Source organism: Jaculus jaculus, chromosome 5, assembly GCF_020740685.1.
Source record: "Jaculus jaculus isolate mJacJac1 chromosome 5, mJacJac1.mat.Y.cur, whole genome shotgun sequence".
Lineage (NCBI taxonomy): Eukaryota > Metazoa > Chordata > Mammalia > Rodentia > Dipodidae > Jaculus > Jaculus jaculus.
The window spans coordinates 57,446,663-57,471,773 of NC_059106.1; the positions used below are offsets into that span (position 1 = coordinate 57,446,663).

At 51.9% G+C, this 25,111-nt stretch overlaps 1 protein-coding gene across 1 annotated transcript in view; it reads right to left on the bottom strand.

Moving 5' to 3' along the window:
• Runx3 (RUNX family transcription factor 3) overlaps positions 1-24,294 on the bottom strand; it is a 65,367-nt gene extending 41,073 nt beyond the window's left edge. Inside the window, exon 1 of the mRNA XM_004657504.2 lies at positions 24,149-24,294. Coding sequence (XP_004657561.1) covers positions 24,149-24,206 — 58 coding nt within the window. The 5' untranslated portion in view covers positions 24,207-24,294. The remainder of the gene's footprint in view (positions 1-24,148) is intronic.
• Positions 24,295-25,111: the final 817 nt, after the last annotated feature.

Genomic DNA, 25,111 nt, shown 5'->3' on the forward strand with positions numbered 1-25,111 from the left:
AGGGAAGGGAACGAGGAGATGAGGACACCGGTTGCTTCCCTGGACCCCTGTACTGCCACTGCCCCCACTTTCATCTCTGTTTCTCCCACATCAGCTGGGGTAGGCTGAGGAAACTGAGGCTGGAGAGGGGAGGGACTCTGCGGCCCCGCGGGGTGGCCTGGTGACCGGATGGGTGAGGCACCAGGCGCTGCAGAGGATCCTGCGGGGGTCGCGGGTTGCACCGCACCCCAGGGGCGCCGGAGGACCAGGCTGGCGCTGGGCGCGGTCCCCCAGCGGAAGGCGCCCGGGCCTGATTGGAACAAGGTGGCGGCCCAGACCCATTGATCTTGCCCGGTGTTCCAGCCACGGGGCGGGGCCAGCGCCGGGCACTCTGCCGGTTTTCCCAGGTGTGGGGACACCCCGGGGGGAGGGGCGGGGAAGCAGTTTTTCATGTGGTTGTGGCCCAGCCATGCCACCCAGCACGTGGGGGAGGCCGGGGCGTTGGGGGCACGTTAGCAGGGTGAGATGTGTATGTGTGTGTTGTGGGCGGGGGCGGTCGTAGGTGGGTTGGGTACAAGGTTTCCACAGCCAGCCAGCGTCAGGCCCTGGAGATGGTCCGGGACCAAGGAGGATCCCCTGCTTGGGAAGGACAGGCTCACTGTCACTATGGGAGCCTCCTCTTGTTGCTGGAGGGACTTTCTGACCACTTCAATAGAGCTCTTTCAGTTTCCCCACAAGTACCTTTGGGGCTCAACCTCACTTACCCATGGGGAAACTGAGGCTCAGCAAAGTAAAGTGATCTGCCCATGTCATTAGGCTTTGTCTTAGAACCCAGAGTACCCGGCTAGAGACGCAGCTCGGACACTGACTGCCATCCCCAGCACCAACTGTAATCCCAGCACTTGGGGGGTGGAGGTGGAGGGGGGGGCATCCTTAGCTACATAATGAGATTGAGGCCAGCCTTGGCTAACATGTGACTCTGTCTCAAAGAAAGAAGCCAGGGGTCCTAGGATTGGAATCAGATATGAGAATTATAACTAGTCAACACTGGGAAGACCCTGACGATCCTAGAGTCCTGTCTGGTTGGGTTAGAGAGACTTGGGTCAGGAGAGGGGATAGGATGTGACTGGTGACTTGGGGAGTCCAAAGCCAGTACTCAGAACTCTCAGCTGGCTGCTGACTGTGAGGTCCCTAAGGCAGTGGTATGCTACTAACCATAACAGGTTCCTCCTGACACACAGGAAGTCCTTTTAAGCATCTAACCCAAATCCCTGATGCTGCAGGGAAACCTTTTTTTTTTTTTTCCCTCATCTGGAGGCAGCTCTAAGAGGAGCTTGGCCTTTGATGCCTTTGAACCCTGCTGATTCCCTGGTGCTTTGGTTAGGAAGAGCACGTGCCCTCCCCACTCTCAAACCCTTTCTTCTGTATCTGTCACTGTGGCCTTCTAGAGCTTTCTATTGACTTGAGAAGTGAGTACTCTCAGCGTGAGTATTAGCAGAATAGGGTGGTCGTGGGGGTCAGGGCTGGGGGTAATAGAAACCTGGGAGGGGAGGTGATATCACTGGTTGTCCCCTTCTGACTAATCTGAGATTCCCTGTGACCTGTCTTCCCACCCCCACCCCCATCCTCCCCCGCATCCCCCCAGGTAGGGTCTTATTCTAGTCCATGCTGACCTGGAATTCACTATATAGCCTCAGGGTGACCTTGAACTCACAGTGATCTCCTATCTCTGCCTTCTGAGTGCTGGGATTAAAGGCATGTGCCACCAAATCAGGCTCTTCCCTTTTTAAATCTTTCTTTTAAAATGTTATTTATTATTTTTATTCATTTATTAGAGAGAGAGAGAGAGAGAGAGAGAGAGAGAGAGAGAGAGAGAGAGAGAGAGAATGGGCATGCCAGGGCCTCTAGCCACTGCAAATGAACTCCAAACGCATGTATTACCTTGTGCATCTGACTTACGTGGGTCCTGGGGAATTGAACTTGGGTTCTTTGGCTTTGCAGGATAATGCCTTAACTGCTGAGCCATTCCTCCAGCCCTAATTGCTCAGTTTTTATTTCCTTCTACACTATTTTTCTATCATCTAGGTCCAGCCACACTGGACTCTGCCATGCCAGTAACCCCCAACATTTTCATCCCCTCGCAGGGATGCACTTGAAGTCTTCCCCATTCTGTCTTCAGTGGCTCAACCCCTCCTGGCAGCCTCTGCTAAGGAACATTTTCTTTTTAATACTTCTTTTTTATAATTTTATTAATAGAGAGAGAGGGAGACAGAATGGTCACACAGGGCCTCTAGCTACTGCCAAGGAACTCCAGACATGCACCATCTTGTGCATCTGGCTTATGTGGGTTCTGGGGAATCGAACCTGGGTCCTTAGGCTTCGCAGGCAAGTGCCTTAACCACAAAGCAAACTCTTCTGCCCCAACATTTTCTGATCACTGTGGTAGGCAGACTAATAGCCCTAATGATGTGCACTTCCTAAAAGCAAGACCTTGGAATGTAACAACTTACATGGCAAAAAGATCTTTGCATATATGATGAAGGTTAAGGCTTAGAGATCATACTGGGTGACCCAGGCGGCTGTGAAGGCCGGTGAGGACAGGCAGAAGGACACTGGAAACTGGCTGGAGGGCCACAAAGCCAACAGGCATCATGAGAACACCTGGCCCAATGTTGCTGCCCAGGAAGGTGAGAGGAACGCCCTGAACCAGAAAGCACAGCTGGATGGGAGAGGGATACCAGACCCGCGCCTCAGAATGAAGCCCAGCCCTGCCCGTGCTTTGCCCTTGGCTGCCCGAGACTCACACTGGATTTCTGGCCCACGCACTGCAGTCTTAAACTGTCTTTAACAGTCTTTAACTGCAGTGGCCATGGGGGGTGGGAGGGGGGAAGGAATTAGCATGTCGGGGACCTGAGTTCCAGCTCTTAGTGGCCATCAGCACCTCAGCAGTGGTGGCTCTAGCTGACAGCGGTCCACTTCAGCCGTTTCCCCAGAGCACTTCTATTCCAGAGGACGGGAGCTTTGGTTTGCGCTGATCCCAACAGGGCAGTGTCTCCCGGTGGGTCTGAAGGTCGGGAAATTTGGGCATCCCGTGTTCTACCTGGTTTCTTGGGCCTCCTCATCTAAGGTAGGTGCTGGGCCCACCTGAGGAGGTCTGTGAGCACTGAGTGAATGAATGTCCTCTCTGGCTTCCCAGGCGCCAACAATTTTAAAGTGTGACGAGATTGAATGATCAAAGCCACCCAGCGTTCAGGAGGCCTGTCCGGCTAAGTGGTGCATTCCAGGCTATACAGTGAGACTCTGTCTCAAACAACAGTCACAATAAAAGCCAGTGGTGCTGGGCGTGGTGGCGCACGCCTTTAATCCTAGCACTTGGGAGGCAGAGGTAGGAGGATCGCCGTGGGTTCAAGGCTACCCCAAGACTACATAGTGAATTCCAGGTCAGCCTGAGCCAGAGTGAGACCCTACCTCAAAAAACAAACAAAAAAAAAAAAAAGCCAGTGGTGTTATAGCCCTTCCCACACGCCAGGTAGGTATGGTAGGTAGGTTAACAGTCCATTCCGTTTTGCAATAACCCTGTAAGTTATCAATTCATTTGGCAGAGGAGAAAACTGAGGTCCAGGAGACTCCAAGCAAGCAACCACTGCGTGACTGAGTGGGACAATGTCAGGTACCTGGAGGACCAGACTCACGGAGTTCCTGCTGGGTGTCCCTTCCTTGTCCTCACACCGATTCCCTATTAGCTCAGGGTGCCTTTCTGTGCGGGGGGGTTCCCCCATTCTCTGGCTGCCATACTCCTGCTCATGTGCCCAAGCCCTGACTTAATTCCCCTTCTTTGTGGGGCTATCTTTGACACCACCCCGAATCCTTCTTCTGCCACACTGCCCGACTTGCTGGTGGCCCTTTTCTCCCTGGGACATCCCTGAGGACAGAGCCAGCTCTTTGACCAAGGACCAGAGTTCCCCAGAAGATTTGTAGAATGAGCAAATGAACGAAAATCTTCTTTGCTCAGTTTTAGAGTCCAGAGTCCACGAGACGGGGGAAAAAACCCTCATTTCCCCATCACTTAAAACAAAACACATATTTTTTTTCCTGAATATGAAAATAATACTCATTCATTAAGGAAAAAATGGAAAATAATAGAATTATGGGGAAGAAAATTAAAACCACCCCTAACCCTGCCACCCAGAACAATGGCTGGCGTCTGCTCTTGGGCCAGCTGGTCTTCCTCCTGTGCGCAGACTTCACTGCTTTCCTTCCTGTCTGTCTTTGTATTCTCTTATAATGCTGGGAACATAGAGTATATGTTGTTTGAGACACGCTTTGGAAACAACTCGATGTAGTGTGTGTCCCCATGTCACTGAGTCCCCTCTCCAATGGCAGATGAGAGGCAGCTGAGGTGGGCACCTGTCCCTCCTCTCACCTCCCAGGCCTGCACCCCTGTGTTCCCTTGACCTAACTGCTCAGCTTTCTAGTTTCTGGATTTCCATCCTGTGACAAAACTGCAGGGACAACGTGGATGGAGTGTCTTGGATAGCCTGACTCCCCTGTTAGGACAAGTTCTGGGTCAGGGATCATGCAGCCCGGAATGGGTACCCCACATCCACCCTGCGGCCAGTCCTTCCCATAAGAGCTTCCACATCCTCACCAGTCAGGAAGCTGAGGACACAGTGTCCCCGTGTCCAAGAAAAGTCCATCTACCCTCAAGGTCTCCATGCTCTGTCCAAGGATGAGAACACCGTTCTTTAGCCCTCTGTCCATGCAGGCATGTCCAAGTCTCCTTATTTGCATCTGAGACACTCAGCGCCAAAAGATCAGCCACAGAGAGACCTCAGTGAAAGGATGCTGCCTCCTCAGTCACAGACCTCACGCCTGTGAGTGACCTACTGACCCAGCTCGCCAGGCACCAGGCCCTGGGCATCCGTGCGCCCTGGGAAGTGAGAGGGGCTGGCTCCCACTTCACAGATGAGAATCCCTCAGGTCAGTGGTGCTACGGGGCTGTACCACGCTCACCCAGGATCTGCCCAGGCCCGTGGGACTCCCTATCATAGGCTGCTAGCACTTTCCCAGGGAGCTCTGGACCTTGTGACCTGGGGACAGAACTGCTGATTCAAAAAGCCTGCTGCCTGTTGAGTGGCCACAGTTCCAGCCTCACTGGGAAGCGAGGCGAGGCTTGTGCCTGACAGCATGTCCTGGAGGCCCCCCGTGCCTCACACTGTCTACTACTACAGGGTGACGTCAAGTTTTTGAGCGGGCTGGTGGATCGGCTCTGAGTCAGAGGAAGATCTGTCAATCAGCCACCCCTGTGGGCAGCCCAGCTTGGTCCTCCTGAGATTCATCCTACCCTTGCCAGGCTGGGAGAGGCAGGGGCTGTTTACCCTATCCTGGTGATGACTGGTTCCTTTTCAACCAAATCCCCAGGAAAAAAGAGGCCCGAAATGAGACCAGGGCTTCCCCCTGGGCCCCTGGGAACACTCCTAGCTGCAACTTTGCCCATCACCCTGGGAGTGCTGGGGTCACTCAGACAGCACCGTGGCTCCGAGTGCCTACACTGTCAAGCTGGAAGGTCCCGGGGTGGCCCGGAGTTACAGTTGGGAAACCCAAAGTCCCAGAGATGGCTTCCTTCTCGCACTCTACTCTGTTGCGGGGAGGACCACTGTCACACCTGCAAGGGCTCAGGAGCCCGCGACAGGTGGCTGGGGCCTCTAGGAATATGGGGGATTTCCTGGCCAAAAAGTGGGAGCCAGCGCGCCCAACTACAGCTCTCCTTAGACCCCACTGGCCAGGGTCTGGGTAGGGGCTCCTCTTGCGGTGGCCTTGGACTCTGAGGTGTGAGGCCATGCATGTCTTCACACTGGCACAGCGGGGTGGAGGGCATACGGCAGGCGGTGGCCCAGGGACCCACCTGGAATGCCTCAGCTGGTGCCGGCCTGGCATGCAGGCAGGCGCACTTGAAGAGGGGTTGGGGCGCGGCCCCATGTACCGTAGGAGCATGCGCGTTAGGGAGCGCATGAGGGATCCCAGGGAAGGCTGCGGCCCAGGCTGCTTTGGACAGCTAGGGGGGATGCTCGCCAGGGGCGGGAGGGAGCTGCCTCTTTTATTTATGGTCCATGTAAACAATGGATCTAATAAAGAACATTAACGGGGCTCCACTCCACCCTCCCTGGGGACAGGCAGAGAAACGAAGCAAGAAATCTTAACGCCTGAAGTCACATCCCTGGAGAGTATCCTGGGACAGGGACCGTCCATGTCATCCGCAGCTACGCCAGCCGGTCTCCGAGCCCTTCGCAGCTCCCCAATGGCGCTCAGCCTCGTCTGTTAACCCTCCAGAATCAACGGGAAGTGGGTGCTTGTTAGGAGCACCGGTTAGTAAACTAGTTAGTGTAGACAAAATGAGGCACTTGCCTAGCAATGACGACAGCACCAAGGCAACCAGAGACCTTATGGATATGCAAATGAGCTGACCCTAAAGGTGGGTATCAGAGCTATGGAGAAGAAAAGTCTAAAAACCCACAAAAAGCTGAAGAGGCCATCACTCAACCCAGAGAGGCAGACTCCACGTAGCTCTCCGCGTTGATACCCGCCACAGGACAAGGACGGAGCAGGAGAGCTGGCCCCGACCCCGCCCACCGACCAAGTGGGGTCCCCAGCAAGCTGCCTCTAGGCTAGGCTGCATTTGAGAGAATGGGGAGAAAAGAAAACTTGACCTAATTAATTAACATGTGTGAAGGGTGAATAAAGTGTGGTAATTAAATTAACATATCCGCCTCTCTACTTAATCACACCTCTCCACCGCGCTACTGCTGCTGTGTTTTGGCACACACAGAGAGAAACTGAGTCAAAGGAGCTTGGACATCATCCTCTGGAAACAGATGGCAGCGTGAAGATAGAGTCTGGAGTCAGGAGCTGGCTAACTGAAAGGTGTGAACCTTCCCGTGGACCCCAGCCAAGCAGCCATAGGTCTCTGGTCCTCCCGTGATCAAGACAGGCAAGTCCCTGATCTGAGCCCCCCCACACTCCCCAATGCCACAGTCTGAGTCCCAGACATGACTCCAGCTCTGTCATTGTCCCTGGCCCCAGCCCTAGTCACTGAGACACAGCCTCAACCGCTACTGCCTTGCTCACCATCATGCCCCCCCCCCCCACATTGTCCACACAGGCAGGAAGGCTGTGGAGCCTGCCTCGACCCCAAGCCTGCCCGTTGGAGCCAAACCTCCGGGGCTTCAGTTGTCTTGGGCCTAGACAGGCCAGGGAAGCCACAGTGGGCCTGGAAGCCTACGTCTCACTCAGGGCGTGGGTCACCCACGATTGGTCAGCAGGGCTGACTCAGGGTAGTCACTGTCAGGTTCCCATGTCCCTCAGCCTCACTCTGTGGTGTCCCTTCCCTGACTAGGCTATGGGCCCCTGGGAGACCTCACTTGAAGTAAAGCCGAGCAGGTGGTCAGTGTGGAGCTAGGGTTGATCCTGGTGTCTGTTGGGATTCTACTTTCCTCCAGGGGCACTGTCTGAGCTCAGCTTGCCCTGCCCTCACGCTGTGCCTCAGTTTCTCCTCCGCTGTCCTGGTGAAGGAAAGGGCCACCACACGTCCAGTGCTTTCCAAGGGACCACGTCCACCTTCTTTTCATGTTTTCGGCTTTTCGAGGTAGGGTCTCACTGTAGCCCAACCTGACCTGGAATTCATTATGGAGTCTCAGGGTGGCCTCGAACTCATGGCAATCCTCCTACCTCTGCCTCCCAAGTGCTGGGATTAAAGGCGTGCACCACCACGCCTGGCTTTCGTCCACCTTCTATAGCCTCCTCTTGGTATTCAGACCCAGTTCTCTGATGATAAATGGAACAGGAGGAGCCAGTGACCCACTCACCAAGAACAGCCACTTGTGACCAGCTGTTGCAGTCAGCTTCACATTGTTGGCATAAATTACCCAACCAAGAGCAGCTTTGGGGGGAGAAAAAAGGTTTATTTTGGCTTACAGGCTCAAGGGGAAGCTCCGTGATGGCAGGGTAAAACAATGGCATGAGCAGAGGGTAGACATTACCCCCTGGCCAACATAAGGTGGACAATACCAACAGGAAAGTGAGCCAAACACTGGCATGGGGAAACTGGCTATAACACCCACAAGCCAACAATACACTCCCTCCAAGAGGTGTTAATTCCCAAATCTCCATCAGCTGGGAACCTAGCATTCAGGACACCTAAGTTTATGGGGGACACCTGAATAAAGCCGCCACACCAGTCAACACCCTTACATCCCTTCAGTCATGAATGTGCTTAACCTTTCCCAGGAGGGGAGCAAGTGGAAGCTGCTGGATGATGCTTGATATAGAAAACCTCCATTACCTTATAGTTGAGGTGCTGCAGGGAGGGACATGCACTCTGCAGGCAGGCTGCCCGAGTTTGGACCCCAGCTGGCTTAACCTCGCTGGGTCTTTGCTTCCTCATGTATAAAATGGGTTTCATAGAAGCATCTGGTTTATGGGGCTCAGTGGGCAGCAGCCATGAAATGCCTGGAGCATAGTAGGAGCTGTGTGAGTGTTGATAATAGTGTGACTATTTAAAAGTTGACTCATCGGGCTGGAGAGATGGCTTCATGCTTGACTGAGAAGCCTTAGGACCCATGTTCAACTCTCCAGATCCCACATAAACCAGACGCACAAAGGCGAGGCAAGTGCAAGGTCTCACATGCCCACCAGGTGGTGCAAGCATCTGGAGTTTGATTACAGTGGCCGAGGCCCTGGCATGCCAATTATCTCTCTCTAATAAAATAAAATAGGGTTGGAGAAATGGCTTAGCAGTTAAGGCACTTGCCTGCAAAGCCAAAGGACCTACGTTCGATTCCCCAGGACCCACGTAAGCCAGATGCACAAGGGGGCGCATGTATCTGGAGTTTGTTTGCAATGGTTGGAGGCCCTGGTGCACTCATTCTCTCTTTATCTGCCCCTCTCTCTTTCTCTCTAGCTTCTTTCTTTCTCTCTGAAATAAATAAATATATTTAAAATAGCTGGGCATGGTAGCACATGCCTTTAATCTTAGTACTTGTGAGGCAGGGTAGGAGGATCGCCATGAGTTTGAGGCCACCCTGAGACCACAGAGTGAATTCCAGGTCAGCCTGGGCCAGTACGAGATCCTACCTTGAAGTAAAATAAAATAAAACTTAAAAAAAGTTGACTCATCGACATTGATATTTTCTAGACAGTTGCTGTGAATTTTTCAATTTCGGTTTTGTGCCTTTTCTGTTAAGATGCACTTTCTAAGTCACATACATCTCCTGGATCCTTGAAAATAATCATTTCCCTGCCCCACAGTGCTTGCAGCAGAAGGCAGACTCACTGGCCTCCCTAGAGTAGCTTATCCAAAGTGGACTGGGGTGGAGCGAACCTTCCAGATTCCTTTGCATATCAAAGGCTCTGTGGGCTGAAGAGGTGGCCCAGCAGTTAAGGTACTTGCCTACAAAGCCTAACAACCTGGGCTTGATTCCCCAGTACTCAATTAAAGCCAGATGCATGAAGTGGTGTACGCATCTGGAGTTTGCAGCAGCCCTGGTGTGCCCATTCTTTTTCTCTCTCTGCTTGTAAATCAATAACAAATATTTTTTAAAAGGCTCTGAAAATTCCCGTAGCATAACCCAGCAGAATACTGGAATGCTGTCGAATGTAGCCAGCTCCTTTCTTGTCTGGTCCTTTTGTCTCTGCTAAGCACCTAGTAACACCCACTGAGGACACATGAGGGACATTTCACCCCAGTTGACTGGTTTCTAGAAGACAGGGCAAGAGTAAGAATTTCCAGTGATCCTGCTTACAGAGGAGGTTCCATCTACCTTCCTGGAGCTCATCTCCAGTGATGAGACTCCATCACACGCCTGGTGCCCTCCCCCGCCCCCCATCTCTCCGGTACTGTCTGACTCAGTCTCTGCAGTGGCTGGGAAGTCCAGTTACTTCAACAGTCCCATCTGACAGACAAAGAAGTGAGGGGTGGAGGCTGAGTGGCTACACGCCCAGTCAGGTGTCAGATCCAGAAGATAACCGTACAGTGTCCGGTTCTGAAGCCCGTAGGCTTACTCATGTATGTTGATAGGAAAAAATAAAAATAGATCCATTCTGCCAGGATCAATCTCCCTGTGACATGCTTTTAAATGTCTCAGGTGTTTTTCCTTTCCTGTCATGTCTAATGTATTAAAAAGCTAAAACGGAGCTTCAGTAGCTGTCTCCTGACTATAAAAACCTTAAAAAGGCCAGGTGTGGTGTTGCACACTTTTAATCCCAGCACTCCGGAGGCAGAGGTAGGAGGACTGCTTATGAGTTCGAGGCCACCCTGAGACTACATAGTGAATTCCAGGTCAGCCTGGGCTAGAGTGAGACCCTGCCTTGAAAAAACAAATCAAGACAAACCAACCAACCAACCAAACACAAACTACCTGAAAAAGAGCTTTGGTAGCTATCTTTTGATTGTAAAAGCAGTGTGTATCAGATGTCCCAAATGTTCTGAACTGGAAAATGATGTCACCTGAAGAGAATTCGCAGTGAATAGCTGGGCACGCATTTCTTTGGATCCACACAGGTTTAGCAAGGACACCACTGGCTACATGTGGGTACTTAAAGTAGAATAACTAAAGTGAAGTCATCAGCGGGCGCTGGTGGCATAGGCCTGAGTCCTAGCTCCTCGGGAGGCTAAGGCAGGAGGCTGGCAAGTTGGTCCCAAAATTTAAACAAGCATATAGCTCAGTGGTAGGATGCTGGCTTAGTATGTGTGAGGACCTAGGTCCAGTCCCCAGAATTGCAAAGAAAAAGAAAGAAAGAAAGAAAGAAAGAAAGAAAGAAAGAAAGAAAGAAAGAAAGAAAGAAAGAAAGACACCAGGTATGGTGGCGCAAGGCTTTAACCCCAGCACTCGGGAGGCAGGGGTAGGAGGATCACCATGAGTTCGAGGCCACCCTGAGACTACATAGTGAATTCCAGGTCAGCCTGAGCTAGAGTGAAACCCTACCTTGAAAAAACAAAACAAAAAAGATTAAACATTTAGTTTCTCTGTTGAATGGGCCACATGTCATATATCTAGTCTTCATCCAATACAGTGGTCATTGTGGGGCAGCTGCACACAGAACATTTCTACCATCATGGAATGTCCTCTTGGACCAGAATTCGCTATTTGAGATTTTTCCTGACATATAGGTATAATGACCATTAATATTCTTTCTATAATTCTGTAATGTCTCTCTGTTTGGCTTTACACATGGAAGAAAACATCCAATAGAGATAAAAGTAAGACATGGGGGAACATTCTAGAAGGAAATGCACCCAATGACAGCCTTTGCCTCTGGAGCCAGAGCTATCCAGTTTGCTTTTTTGTTTTTTCAAGGTAGGGTCTCACTCCAGCCCAGGCTGACCTGGAATTCACTGTGTAGTCTCAGGCTGGCCTCAAACTCATGGCGATCCTCCTACCTCTGTCTCCTGAGATCTGGGATTAAAGGCGTGTGCCACCACGCCTGGACCCTGCAGTGTTCCACACCTTAGAATGCTGAGAGTTGGCAAGCTGACCTATTTAGGAGAGCTACCTGTGTGTCATGAAGTGCTGGGCCGCAACCCCATCATTGCCTAGCCAGCACCCTGGCGGCCCCTGTCTTCCTTGAAGCCCAGTCCATCCTATGCGCCTGGCCAGCTTCCTCCGAGTTCCCATCCCTGTCCCCTCCACAGGACACTCAAGCCCACTATCACTAGGGATCCCTCTATGTGGCTCTTTTCATGCCATTTACTCTCTGGGTACCACCAGCACCTCCACCCTCCAGATCTGCAGATTATAGACCCAGTTCAGACTCCACCTCCCTAAGAACCTTCAGGAAGTCTTTGAGCCTGGAACAATCAGGGAGGCCTCTCCTGTTATCAGGTCCATGGCCTCATGATCTTAAGCAAAATTACCTCCTTTTTAAAAAAATATTTATTTATTGGAGAGAGAGAGAAAGAGAAAGAGACAGACAGAAAGAGAATGGGTCCACCAGGACTTCTAGCCATTGCAAACAAATTTCAGATGCATGTGCCACACTGCATCTGGCTTATGTGGGTACTAGGGAAATGAACCTGGGCCCTTGGGCTTTGCAGACAAGTACCTTAACCACTAAGCCATCTCTCTAGCCCCAAATTACCTCGTTTTAAAAAATATTTTTATTTAGTTATCTGTGAGAAGAGACACAAAGAGCAAGATAGAGATGAGAGAGAGAAAGAAAAAGAGAGAGAGAGAGAGATGCCAAGGCCTCTTGCCTCTGAAAACAAACTCTAGATGCATGTACCACTTTATGTATCTGGCTTCAGGTGAGTGCTAGGGAATCAAATCCAGGCCTTCAACCATTGAACCATCTCTCCAGCTCCAAATTCACCTACTTTTGCTGAACCTCAGTTTTACCATCTATAAAATGGGGTGGTAGAGATGATGACACCTACCACATAGTTGTCGGCAGAGACTAACTTAAAGGAGACCTACTTGCAAAGCAACTGTCACAATGCCCACTGCACAGCTCTCTGAGTCTGGGTGCCTTTTAATTCCTCACTGGAGGCAGCGATGCCCACTCCACTGCAGCGGGGACTTAATGCGTTTGTAAGCATTCACAGAGCCTGGGGAAGTGGCTCAATGGATAAAGTGCTTGCTAGGCAAGCATAAGGACCTGAGTTCAGATCCCCAGCACCCATGAACACATGCCAGGTGTGGTGACGTGCGCCGATTGTCCTAGCATTGGGAAAGTGGTGGCAGGAGGATTCTCAAGGCTTGCTGGCCAGGTAGTGAGCTCCAGGTCCAGTGAGAGACTCTGTCTCAAAGAATCAGGTGGAGAGACACTGAGGAAGATACCAGACATCAGCCCTTGGCCTCTACAAATGTGCACCTATGCCCAGGCACAACCCTCCCCCCACACATACAAAAATAGTATTATAGAGCCCCAGGGAGGCTGATTCAGGGCTGTGGGGAGCCTCAGAGGGTCTGCAGTGGGCTGTACCTTAGGGGCCCTGGAAGCCCCTGACTGCGGGGCTTGGGCAAGGACTGCCTTCTCTCTGGGCCTCAGTTTCTTCATCAGTAAACCGGGGCAGGGTGGGCTGCTGGCTCTAGGAGGGCAGGCACACCCGCGGCGCCCATGCCCACACGCTCACATGAGGGACATGCATCACCCATGTGTCTGCGTCCCCAGAGGTGCTCAGGAGAGGAAGAACCCAGGCAGGCAGGCTGCTTTTCCCAGGAAGTGCCATGCCTCAGGCACAAGCATGGCCCGAGCACTTGCTGTGTGCGTGGCTTCACCCAGCCCGGGCAGACCTCAACTCCACCACTCACTGCCCCATGGGCTCCTCTCCTGTCCTGCCACGCAGCCTGGGAGGTAAGTGAGAATGTGGAGGCTTGGGGAGAGGTGAAGGGCAGGGTCCAGGACCTGCTCTTGGGAGGACAGGGCTCCTGCTCTTTTTTTTTTTAAAATTAATGATTTATTTTATTAATTTATTAGAGTTAGAAAGGAGAGAGAGAGAGAGAATGGGCACACCAGGGCTTCTAGCCACTGCAAACAAACTCCAGACACATGCACCACCATGTGCATCTGTCTTACGTGGCACCGGGAAAACTGAATCTGGTTTGTTAGGCTTTGCAGGCAAGGGCCTTAACCACTAAGCAATCTCTCCAGCCCTCCTCTTTCTTTCCTTAAAATGTTTTAAAAAATGTTTTTATATGTTTATTTGCAAGGGGGAGAGAGAGAGATAGAGGAGAGACAGAGAGAATGGGCGCACCAGGGCCTCCAGCAGCTGCAAATGAACTCCAGACACATGTACCACTTAGTGCAATTGGCTTTATATGGGTGCTGGGGAATTGAACCCAGGTCATTTGGCTTTGCAGGCAAGCACCTTAACCACTAAGTCATCTCTCCAGCCCCTCCTCTTTCTTTTGAAAAACAAAAAAGTGGGGTTTTATGGGTGTGTGTGGTATATGTGCACGTGGTACATATGTGTGTACAGATATGTGCGCTCTGTGCACACACGTGGAGGCCAGAGGACGATCTTGGGTGTCCTCTATAGCTCTTCTGCTTTACCTCCCTGACACGGAGCCTCTCATTGAATCTACAGCTCCCTGTTGCTCAGTCAGACTGGCTGAGCAGGAAGCCCCAGCCTTCCTCCCTTCTCTGCCTCCCACAGCACTGAGGTTACAGGCATGGGCAGCCATGCTCATTATTTTACATGCGTGTTGAGTGTTGAACTCAGGTCCTCAGGCTTATATAGCAAGCACTCCTTATCCCTGGAGGTATCTACTGCCCAAGGCCCCAGGAACATTTTTTCCTCCCCCATCTCTAAAATACAGGCTGTGTATGACTGTTTCCTTCAATCTGTTTCTAAAGGTGACCTGTGCTCAGAAATGGTTTTCTTTCTTCCTTCCTTCTTTCCTTCCCTTCTTCCTTCCTTTCTTTTTTTTTTTTTTTTCCAAGGTTGGATCTCACTCTAGTCCAGGCTGACCTGGAATTCACTCTGTATTCTCAGGGTGGCCTCGAACTCACGGCGATTGAACCTCTGCCTCCCGAGTGCTGTGATTAAAGGCGTGCGCCACCACACCCAGCCCAAAGTGGCTTTCTTTCTTCCACGGAAGGGAAATGGTGACTCTGCAGGGAAGGGAGCAGGGTTAGGCTCTCCCAATGGGCCCCACTCCCTCACCTGGAGCTCTGTCTCCCACCTGCCCAGGAGAGGGGCTTCTTCCTTCTGGGGTTACGGAGATGCCTCAGTAGGTACCCTGAGACCTCCAGAGGCCCATGGGGCTAAGTCAGGAACCTGAGGGACATTGGAGGACGTATCTTCATTAGGGGTAGTTCTTGAGAACCTCTGCCACTGGCCGGTTAATTTCGGGGCAGAAGTGTGACCCAAAGGGACCTGTCCTGTCCTCCCCAGTTCCTTTGACCTCCTTCCCTGTTTTCTCCCCAACATCTGCCACCTCTGTCACCAGACATTCCCTTCTTCTCAGGAGAGGCCAGGTGCCCCACAGACAGGCAGATGTGGCAGGAAGGGACCTTATTACTACAAGCCCAGTGGCATCACTGTCCCCGAGGGGTCGAGACTTCCACAGGCTCTCCAGCTTCGGGTCACACAGCAGAGGGCATTTGAGGGGGGCTGATGGTGGCCACCCCATAAATCATAAGTTATGTGCGTCTGCCCTTTCCGCCCACACATAAGTCTGAGCATTGTGCCAAAAATGCTTTTCCCAGACTTGAAAGAAAACCCCAAAGAGGAACCTAAACCTCTGAGCAGCCTGCAGCCATTGGCTGGGAGGCCTCTGGCTCAGCGTTCAGAGAACAACCAGCCAGCCAAGGGGAAGTGAAGGGGCCCTGGAAACCTGTGCCAGCCAGTAGCCCGTCCACCCCCCTCCCTCCCTCCATCACTGACCCTTCCCTACACCTGCTCCTAGGACTTCCTTTTGGATGCTTGATGTGGGAGGAGTGAGGGTCACAGGAGCAACAGATCCCCGAGGTCTAGGGGAGACCCCCCAGATGACCTGGAGGAGAGGCAGGGTTCCAGCCTTCCCGTCTGCTCAGAGCCTCAGAAACTTCTCTGTCTGCACACACAGGAGAAAGTTGGTGGGGTCCTAGTCATTTCTGGCACTGATGGAGAACTTGACTGTACCCAGCCCTGTATTAAACGCATCCTAACCTTGACTTATCCTGCAGCCCTGGGTGGGTACTGTAAGTTCTTCTACAGAGGAGAAAACAGAGCACAGAGAGGCAAGACACTTCTCTCCAGGCCACACAGCAAGGAAGTGGGGGGCCGGGCTGTGGCCTGGAGCCATACAGCTCTAGTTTTCTGTTGCATCTTCCTCACAAGAGCACCTGTGTCTCAACCCTCATCCCTGGGGCCCACAGACAAGGGCCTCGGGGTATGTCTGAGAGCCCCGTGCATGCTCTTCAGCACTGAGAAAGTCAGGACCCCCACTGGGAGAAGGTGACCCAAAGCTGGGGGCCAGCAGCATGCATCTCGTGCACCCCTACGCTGCCCCACAGGCCCTGCCCAGGGCTTCCAGCACCTTGCCTCTGGGAGGGCCATGTTGCTAACCCCATTTTTGCAAAGGATGAAACTGAAATCGGAAAGGGCTGATAACAGATGAGTTTGCTGAGTCACCAGCGGCGGAGCAACCTCACCCTGGGCTGCCCCAACCCTCGAACTACCTGCAAAGCTGACGGTGGCTCCCAGGTTGGGGGAGGGGAAGTCTGTTTTCTTGAAGCTGAACTGGACCTTTCAAAGACCATCGCCCTCTTTTAACTTCATTTTCCCCACCTGAGGAGTGAGTAGGGGGACCACCTTTGCCCCTCGGCTCCACCTTTCCCTCGATTGGCTCACTGCTTTTTCTTTTTTCCTTGTAGTCGCATGGGCCACCTTGTGCATCTGGCTTACGTGGGTCCTGGGGAATCGAACCTGAGCCCTTTGGCTTTGCAGGCTGATTTAACTGCTAAGTTAATTTAACTGCTAAGCCATCTCTGCAGCCTGTTCACTGTTTTTCTTTTTTTTGTTGTTGTTCTAGTGATTTCTCAAGGCAAGGTCATGTCACACCATCCCACATGTAGTGCCCAGGGGCTTCCTCTAGGAGGCGCTGTTCCAAGGCCAGTGATGGAGCGGGGGCTCCATATTCACCTCTGGCTGAAGCCCTTTCCACCCTCCCTTGAATGGAAATGATTCATTGAGTCCCAAAGCTGGCCCTAGCGCCCCAGACTTGAGAGAGAGAGAGGCTCCTTGATGGTTCGGGTGTCTCCCCAGGGAGATGAAGATGAAAACTGGGTGAGGAATTGATAATATAGCTTGTGAGAGCACTTGACTACAATGCACAGGGTTCTGGGTTTGATCCCAACTACCCCCCCACACACACACACATGGACTGGGTGTGACTTCCTAACCACTCTGTGGCAGAAGAGCTCAGCATTCAAAGACCAACCAACCAGTCTGCCTGCCTGTGAGACATCCCCAGGAGACAGAAGTAGGATGGAGTCCGGGCGTGGTGACACACGCCTTTAATCCCAGCACACGGGAGGCAGAGGTAAAAGGATTGCTGTGAGTTCGAGGCCACCCTGAGACTACATAGTGAATTCCAAGTCAGCCTGGGCTAGAGCGAGACCTTACCTTGAAAAACCGGAAAAAAAGAAAGAAAGAAAGAAAGAAAGAAAGAAAGAAAGAAAGAAAGAGGAAAGGAAAGGAAAGGAAAGGAAAGGAAAGGAAAGGAAAGGAAAGGAAAGGAAAGGAAAGGAAAGGAAAGGAAAGGAAAGGAAAGGAAAGGAAAAAGAAGTATGATGGAGGTATTCCTGCTGCTTCACTGAACCCCAAGTCCAGGGCTGTCTTCCTACCTCTCTGCAGTCTGGATCAGCTCAGAGGTCAGCATTTCCTGCTCTCTTCTGGCCTCATAGAGCTTTCTGGAAGGTCAGGTTTTCAGGCACCGCTCAGGGGCATCATTCCTCGGTCCCCTCCCCCTCAGGTAACCAAGCAAGCCGAGCTTTGATGCGGTCACCTCAAGGGCTGCGTGTCAATGGGCCCACTATCTGACCAGCGGGGCCGCCGGCTGGCTCTAGTGGGTGAGGGTGAGGTCTGGACACAGAGTCCCACTGTGTGAGGCTGGTTCATGGCCGCCCAGACCCTGTGGGCAGTGGGGGGCTTCTAGGCACACCCTTCCAGCCTGGGGGAGGGACACCTTAGGCAGGCAGGGTGGTCTGGGGAGATGGCTGTGTTCAAGGCAGCCTTGGGAGCCACCTTCAAAGAGGCCCGGTAGACGCGGCGCCAGCAAGCGCCTCTGTGGGTGTGCGATGGCTGGTGGTCAGTCGTTCATCCTCCAGGGTGAGCGGGGGAGGAGGGCGTGTGGACATACTCAGGGTGACCAGTCACCTGGGGTGCCTGAGACTGAGGGTTTCTTGGGCTTTGGGACTTAAAAAAAAATATTTTTATTTATTTATTTGTGAGAGAGAATGAGGCAGAGGAGAAAGAATAGGCACGCCAGGGCCTCCAACCGCTGCAAATGAACTTCAGACGCATGTACCACCTTGTACATCTGGCTAATGTGGGTCCTGGGGAACCGAACCTGGGTCCTTTGGTTTTGCAGGCAAGTGCCTTAACCACTAAACCATCTCTCCAGCCTGGGCTTTGGGACTTTTGTGTACTTGTTAGTTTCTGCTGCCCAGGACTTCCTCTCCTGCTTACTCCCTGGCCACTGACTCTAATTCAGACTGTCCAGGCTAGCCATTTGTCCACCCTCTGCCTTCAACAGATGCGCCCGTGCCTGAGAGTTCATTTTCCATTTCTCCCAGGTATGTTTTGGGGAGACTAAGCTGCTAGCCCACAAGGTCTCTGCTAAATGAACTGAGGTCAGGCAATAAAGTCTCTGTGCATTCCCTCCAACCATCCCAGGGACCACCCAAGTCATCTTGCCACCCCCTGCCCCAGCTATTCCTTCTGCCTGGAATCTCACCTTTTCCTTTCCTTTTTTTTTTCTTTTTTATTTTTTGAGGTGGGGTCTCACTCTAGCCCAGGCAGACCTGGAATTCAATACTGAGTCTCAGGGTGGCCTCAAACTCACAGCGATCCTCCTACCTCTGCCTCCCAATTGCTGGGATTAAAGGTGTGCACCACCACGCACAGCTATCCTTTTTTTTAAAAAAAATTTTTTTTCTTTAAATCTTTTAAAATCTTTTATTTATTTATTTATTTATGAAGTATATATGTATGTATGTGTGTAGATAGATAGATAGAGAGAGGCAGAGAGAGAGAGGGAATGGGCAGGCCAGGGCCTCTAGTCACTGCAAAGAAATTTCAGACACATGTGCCACCATGTGCATCTGGCTTACTTGGGTTCTGGGGAATCGAGCCTGGGTCCTTAGGCTTTGCAGGCAAGTGCCTTAATTGCTAAGCCATCCCTCCAGCCCCTTTTCTTTTTCTATTTAATTTAATTTATTTGCAAGGAGAGAGAGAGAGAGAGAGAGAGAGAGAGAGCACATCAGGGCCTCTAGCCACTGCAAAGAAACTCCAGATAGACAAATGTGCATCTGGTTTTACATGGGTACTGGGGGATCTAACCCAGGCCATTTGGCTTTGCAGGCAAGTGCATTAATTGCTGAACCATCTCTCCAGCCCACTTTTTAAATTGTTTAAAAAAATTATTTACTTGCAAGCAGAGAGAGATAGAAGAGACAGAGAGAACGGCACACCAGGGCCTCCAGCCGCAGCAAACGAACTCCAGATGCGTGCACCACTCTGTATGTCTGGCTGTACATGGGTACTGGTGATCGAGCCAGGATTGTGAGGCTTCGCAGGCAAGTGACTTAACTGCTAAGCCACCTCCCCAGCCCACCTTTCCCTTCCTTTGTCACTGCCTTCCTCTTTACAATTCAGTCCTGTTGCTCCTCCGGGGGACTCGACCCGCCATTGCTGCCGGCATCTCTTGCTCCAGCGCGCATGCTCCCAGGATGGAGAGTCCCACGTGCTTCTCCAGAACCAGCTCCAGGCACAAAGCCCAGCAGTCAGTGTGGCTGGAAGTCCTGATCTGAGCCAGGCCCTTGGCTCATTTGATTTTCTCTCTACAATCCTGGGAGCTAGATGTCATCATCATCTCCTGATCATTCCCAGAGTGGGAAACTGAGGCACAGGGTGCCGATGACCTGCCCAGGTTAGTTAGGAACAGGCAAGGTCCAGACTTGAATTGGAGCGTCCACTTGCAGAACCCAAGCCTTTGTGGAATGGCTGAATTGGTGAACGAGAGCTGTGTCAGTGCGGCCTTTCAGGTTCCTCCCTGGAGGCTTCCCACCCTCTGCTCTGGGGAACAAGCCTTTTTGCCCATGAAAAAGCAATGTTGGGGTGTCATAAAAGGAACCTACTACAAGGGGGTACGTAGGTGCAGAGAAGGCCCTTGGGTAGATTCAAGGTGACATACTGGTCCCTAACAGAGCTGTGGAAGCCTCCTGTGGATCCTCTCGCTCCTGCCAGAGATCACCAGGCAGGCAGTAGGGAAACCAAGGGCTGGAGGGAGTAAAGGACATGCTCAGAGTAACACGGAGCACCAGAGTCACAGGCGTTAGGTCTCAGCTTCCCCATTGGTCACACACGTAGAGTCAATAGCCCTTGTCTTGCCTGGGAGACCCTCCAGAGGCCCTATCTCTCACGTGCTTGCCATGGCAACCCTGTTTTGCCCTCTGTGCGCTCTCTGGGTCGAGGATCTGGGGCCCTCCTCGTCTCCTGTTCAACCTCTGCTGCAGGGCAAGGTCACATGCTTCTCAGTCCCTTCCCTCTAGCCCTTTTCATCCACAGGAAAGCAAGGGGTGTCCTGGGCCCAGCAAAGGCTCTGGTCCTAAAAGACAGAGGAAGTACGTGGGGCTAGTTTGGAAGGTCCCAACCAAGCCCTGAGTGTCAGATGGTCCAGGCTGATACTTCCAGAGGCTCAGGTGATCACTGGTGACCAGAGGCAGGGGCATGGATGCCGGCCTTTGCTGGTGAAAACATAAGTGAAGCCATTCTCCTCTGGTCTGGGCAGGCCCTGAGCTCCGTGGTGGAGCTCCGTGGTAGTGCCGGAGGCCTGTCATGGATGGAGATGGAGGACACACAAGGGGTCAGGACATCTGGACTCTAACTCATCCCTCTCCCTTTACCAATGAGACACTGGCTCTCAGAGACGTCAAGTGACTTGGTTGGAGTTACACAGCAATAAGCAGCAGAGCCAGGGAGGACTGGGTTCCCGGCCAGCATTGCCTGAGTTTGCCTGGGCTACACATCAGAACTGTTTGGGGTGGAGGGATGAGTTTTTAAAATAATCTTTGCCCGGTCCCAAACCCAAGACGCTCTGATTGGGAACCCACTTCAAGACTCTCTGATGGGACTGGGGAGATAGCTTAGACAATACAGTGATTGTTTCACAAGCACGAGAACCTGAGTTTGGATCCCCAGAACCCACGGAAATACCGGGGTGGGAGCACGTGCCTGTAATCCCAGCACTGGGCAGGAAGAAAGAGGAAGGAAGACCCCAGGAGCTTGCTGGCCAGCCAGTCTAGCCTAACTGGTGAACTCCAGGCCAACGAGAGACCCTGTCTCAAAAAGAAGTAGACAGCTTTCCTGGGGTGACACCTGAGGTGGTCCCCTGGCCTTCCTCCACACACACGTGTAGATGTGCCCACACACATGACCATGCTTGCACATATGCACATACACATGCAAACAACAACAAAAAAAGTCAGGACTGGAGAGATGGCTCAGCAGTTAAGGCACTTGCCTGCAAAGCCTAACAACCCTGGTTCAATTCCCAGTACCCACATAAAGACAGATGCACAAAGTGGCGTATGTATCTGGAATTCATTTGTAGTGACTGAGGCTGATATGCGCATTCTCTTTCTTTCTCTCGCTTGCTCTCTATCTATCTCACTCTTGGTCTCTCCTTGCAAACAAGTAAATTAAATATTCTGAAAAAAATCAATCAGTTAATAAAAGTTGCCTAGAAGTAGTGAGATTCATATCACCCTGCTAAATACCTAGAGAGGGCCAGCGTTTGGAGCAGTCAGGACTGAGGAAGAGGATGTTGTGGACGAGCAAAGGAGGGGGGCATTTTCATCTGTTAAAACATACTTAAGGGCTGGAGAGATGACTTAGCAGTCAAAGCACTTGCCTGCAAAGCCAAAGGACCCAGGTTTGATTCCCCGGGACCCACGTAAGCCAGATGCGCAAGGGGGCATACATATCTGGAGTTCGTTTGTAGTGGCTAGAGGCCCTGACATGCCCATTCTCTCTCTCTCCCTGCCTATTTCTGTATCTCACTCTCTCAAATTAATAAATAGAAAATAAAACATTAAAAAAGCATACTTGATAATACCAGACATAGTGGCACACACTAATCCCAGCACTCAGGAGGCAGAGGTAGGAGAATTGCATAAGTTTAAGATCAGCCTGAGACTACATGGTGAATTCCAGGTCAGCCAGAGCTAGACTGAGACTGTACCTCAAAAAACTAAAAAAAGAAAAGAAAAACAACAACAACAACAAAACAACAAAAACATACTTGGTAAGTACCTGGAAGCCAGAATGTGAGGACCCAGAGGTACTGAGCTACTAAACTTGGCCAGAAATTTTGGGGTCTGTGAACTCAGGCTGGAAATAATGATATTTCCCCTTTTGTCAACCTCTAATTGAAATTTAGCTTCTTTATCCATCATGATGGTGTCACCCATGGAATCCACAGATTGTTTTCAGTCTCAGCAATTGTCACAGATGATCTTGAAACACCTGTCACCCATGCTCATGGCCTCACATCACACTGGTTTCTGGATCCACTGTGAAGGCTTGCTGTCACTCAGTGAGCACCTTAAAGAAACCTGCAGTGACCCTCCACAAACTGGCCCTTAGTCATTCTGTAGATCTGGTTTCCTCCATAATCCTATGGATTTTGTTTTAGACATTTTAAAATGCCATCAAGAAGGAGCCCACAGGCTACCTGAAATGTGAGGGTGGTCCAAATGGGTTAAGGTCCCCATGTAGGCAATGGGGAGTCAGCCCTGCAAGGGGACCCTGATGACGAAGCTCTCTGGGGGAAGAATTGGGGACCCTACCCTTGAGCAGGCAGGCTGTAAGGTGAGAATGCAGACAGTGCCAGCTGAATTTCTTCCAAGAATTCCCAGGCTGCCCAGGGACCCTGGCCTCCCGGATACCTTCTGGGCCTCTGCCCAGTGGCCTCCTCCATCAGCCACATATTGGACCAGAGATGCCAGCTGTCCCATCCCTCTCCCTTCCTGCTACAAGTTGCCACGTCCAGAGTTCTATACCATGAGCCGAGTCCCCCAAGTCCTTTGTTTTAAACCTGGCTACTTCTCCATCTTCTTGAGTGAGGAAAAAATACAGATTACAAAGAGGTAGCAAATGGTTTTTACAAACTCTTATTTTCTTGCCGCAGAACTGCCTTTAATTAGCTCCGAGGACCACAAAGGGCCTGTGATAGGAACAAGAGCTGGCACGACCACTTGTCACCCGCCACAGCCAGGTTTGGGGGAAGCGTCCCTTCTTTCCTGCCTTGGCTTCCTCAAGTCACCAGAGAAGAAGTGCCCCTCACTCCCAGACAAACCTTCGCCAAATCCGTGTACGCAGCACCCCGAGCCCTCCAAATCTGGAACCCGAGCGCCGGCTCTGAGCGCGGCTCGCCAGCAGCAAGGCAGGCACACTGACTTCTGCATTTCAGCCCGCTGCCTCCACTCAGAAGAACATCATCCTCCACCGAACCCTGGAGTTCTAAACCACTCGGCCCCACAGTCTTTGAGCAGCCCAGAGGCACTGCCCCATCACAGCTTGGACAGAGAATCCCAGCCAGAGGGGACTCGTGGGAGCAGAGAGGTTAAGTAACTTGCATAAGATCACTCAGCAACATAGGCACAAGTGGTGGAACCGAAGCTCAGGGACTCGAGACTCCTGACCTCGAGTGTCCCAGCCCTATCCGGGACACAGGGAGGAGGAAGGCGCCAGGGAACATGAGGCCAGACTATTTCGGTCTTGAAGGCCAAATCTCTCCGAAGGCACGGGCTCAATCAGAGGTTCCAAGTAAGGCATCTTAGCCCTTCCTGAGGGAGCCACTCCAGAACTTTGAGTTCCCCCCAGGCTATGGAGAGGAGCAAGAGCCACCCAGAAAACCTGCTTCCCTCTCTGGCCAAGTCCACAAACCTTCCCAGGACCTGTTCCCCAACAGAAGTCCGGCTTCAGGGCAGCCAGCAATATAGGATTCTCCTAAAAGCCCGAGTGGCTCCCTTCTCCCGCTACCCCCACTGTCCGGAGAAGGCACTGAGAACACTGGGCACGGTCCACACTGAGATCTTGACCCAGACCTGCCTCTCATGATCCTCCAAACACCAGTCCCCTAAGCCGAGGTGGCAGAGCCAAGTTTTGGAGGACCCTGGTGTTCTCTGGGGGAGGCAGGCAGCCGGGGGCTCATGGGGACTCTTTTCTTGTTTTCTCCACCCCAGGACCCTCTGAGGTCTTGAGACTTGCCACACACCATCCCCACCAGCTGAGGATAAAAGTCTCACCTATATATTTCACCATGGAGGCCACCAGCCCTTCTCCCCCGCCCACCCTCATCAGGCTGTCCGAGGCCAGTGCTTGAGGTGGCCAGAGCGGAGGATAGAGCACAGCCACGGCTCCCCACCCATGGGACCACGAAGGGCCCCAGCCATCGGTACTCACCACGAATGAAGGTCGGGGTGTAGGTGGGGAAGGAGTCAAAGATGCTGTTGGAGGCCATGTCCCTTTCTGAAGGAGGCGAGGACTCAGCCTCGTGGGGGTTGAGTTGGACCCACTTGGTTGGCTGTTCTTTTGTTACTTTTTTTTTTTTCCTAACTACTTTTGAAAATAAAAGAGGGGGAGATGTTGTTTTTCGTTTGTTTTTTTGTTTGGTCTCTCTTTTTTTTTCTCCCCCTGCTGCTACAAAAAAGAAAAAAAAAAGAAAAAGAAAAAGGAAAGAACGCGAGAGTATCTGCAAGCGAGAGAGTAAAAAAAATCCCCAAGGAAAGTAAGTTTCTGTTTGTACCCAAGAATTTGGCTTCCCGGTCCCACAGGAATGTCTAGCCACAAATTTTCAGCAGCAGCATATACAGAGTATCATTAGATGGTGGGAAGGGGCTCTGGGCAGCCAGGGAGGAGCAGCGAGCGGCTGCAGTACAGACGAGACCACAGCAGTGGGAATGAATGAATGAATGAATGAAGCTCTCCCTGGAAGACTGAGCTCAGGCTGTGACCAAGCCAGGGGGTGGGGATGCCGGGAGCCAACCAGCTCTACGCAGGGCCCCGGAGGCAGCGAAGGCCTGGTCTTGTGGTTCTGTGGTTGAGGGACTAGGCCTTCTCAGTGTCAACCCAACCTCAGTATGATCACAGGATGCGAGAAGCCAGCTCGCCGCCTCGGCCCATTGGCTGGGCTGCTGTCATCTGGGTGGTGATGTCATGACCCCTCAGAAAATCTTGTGGCTGCCTCATTCTCTTTTTTGGAAGAAAAGAAAAGAAAAGAAGAAAAAAAACCAGAAGACTAAGACGGGGGGTGGGGGGGTCATACAGAGAAAGAGATGGAAAAAGAGAGAGATGGAGAGAGGGAAAGAGACAGAGAAAGAAAGACAGAAAGAGAGAGAGAAGAGAAGCTGGTGGTTACTATTTGTG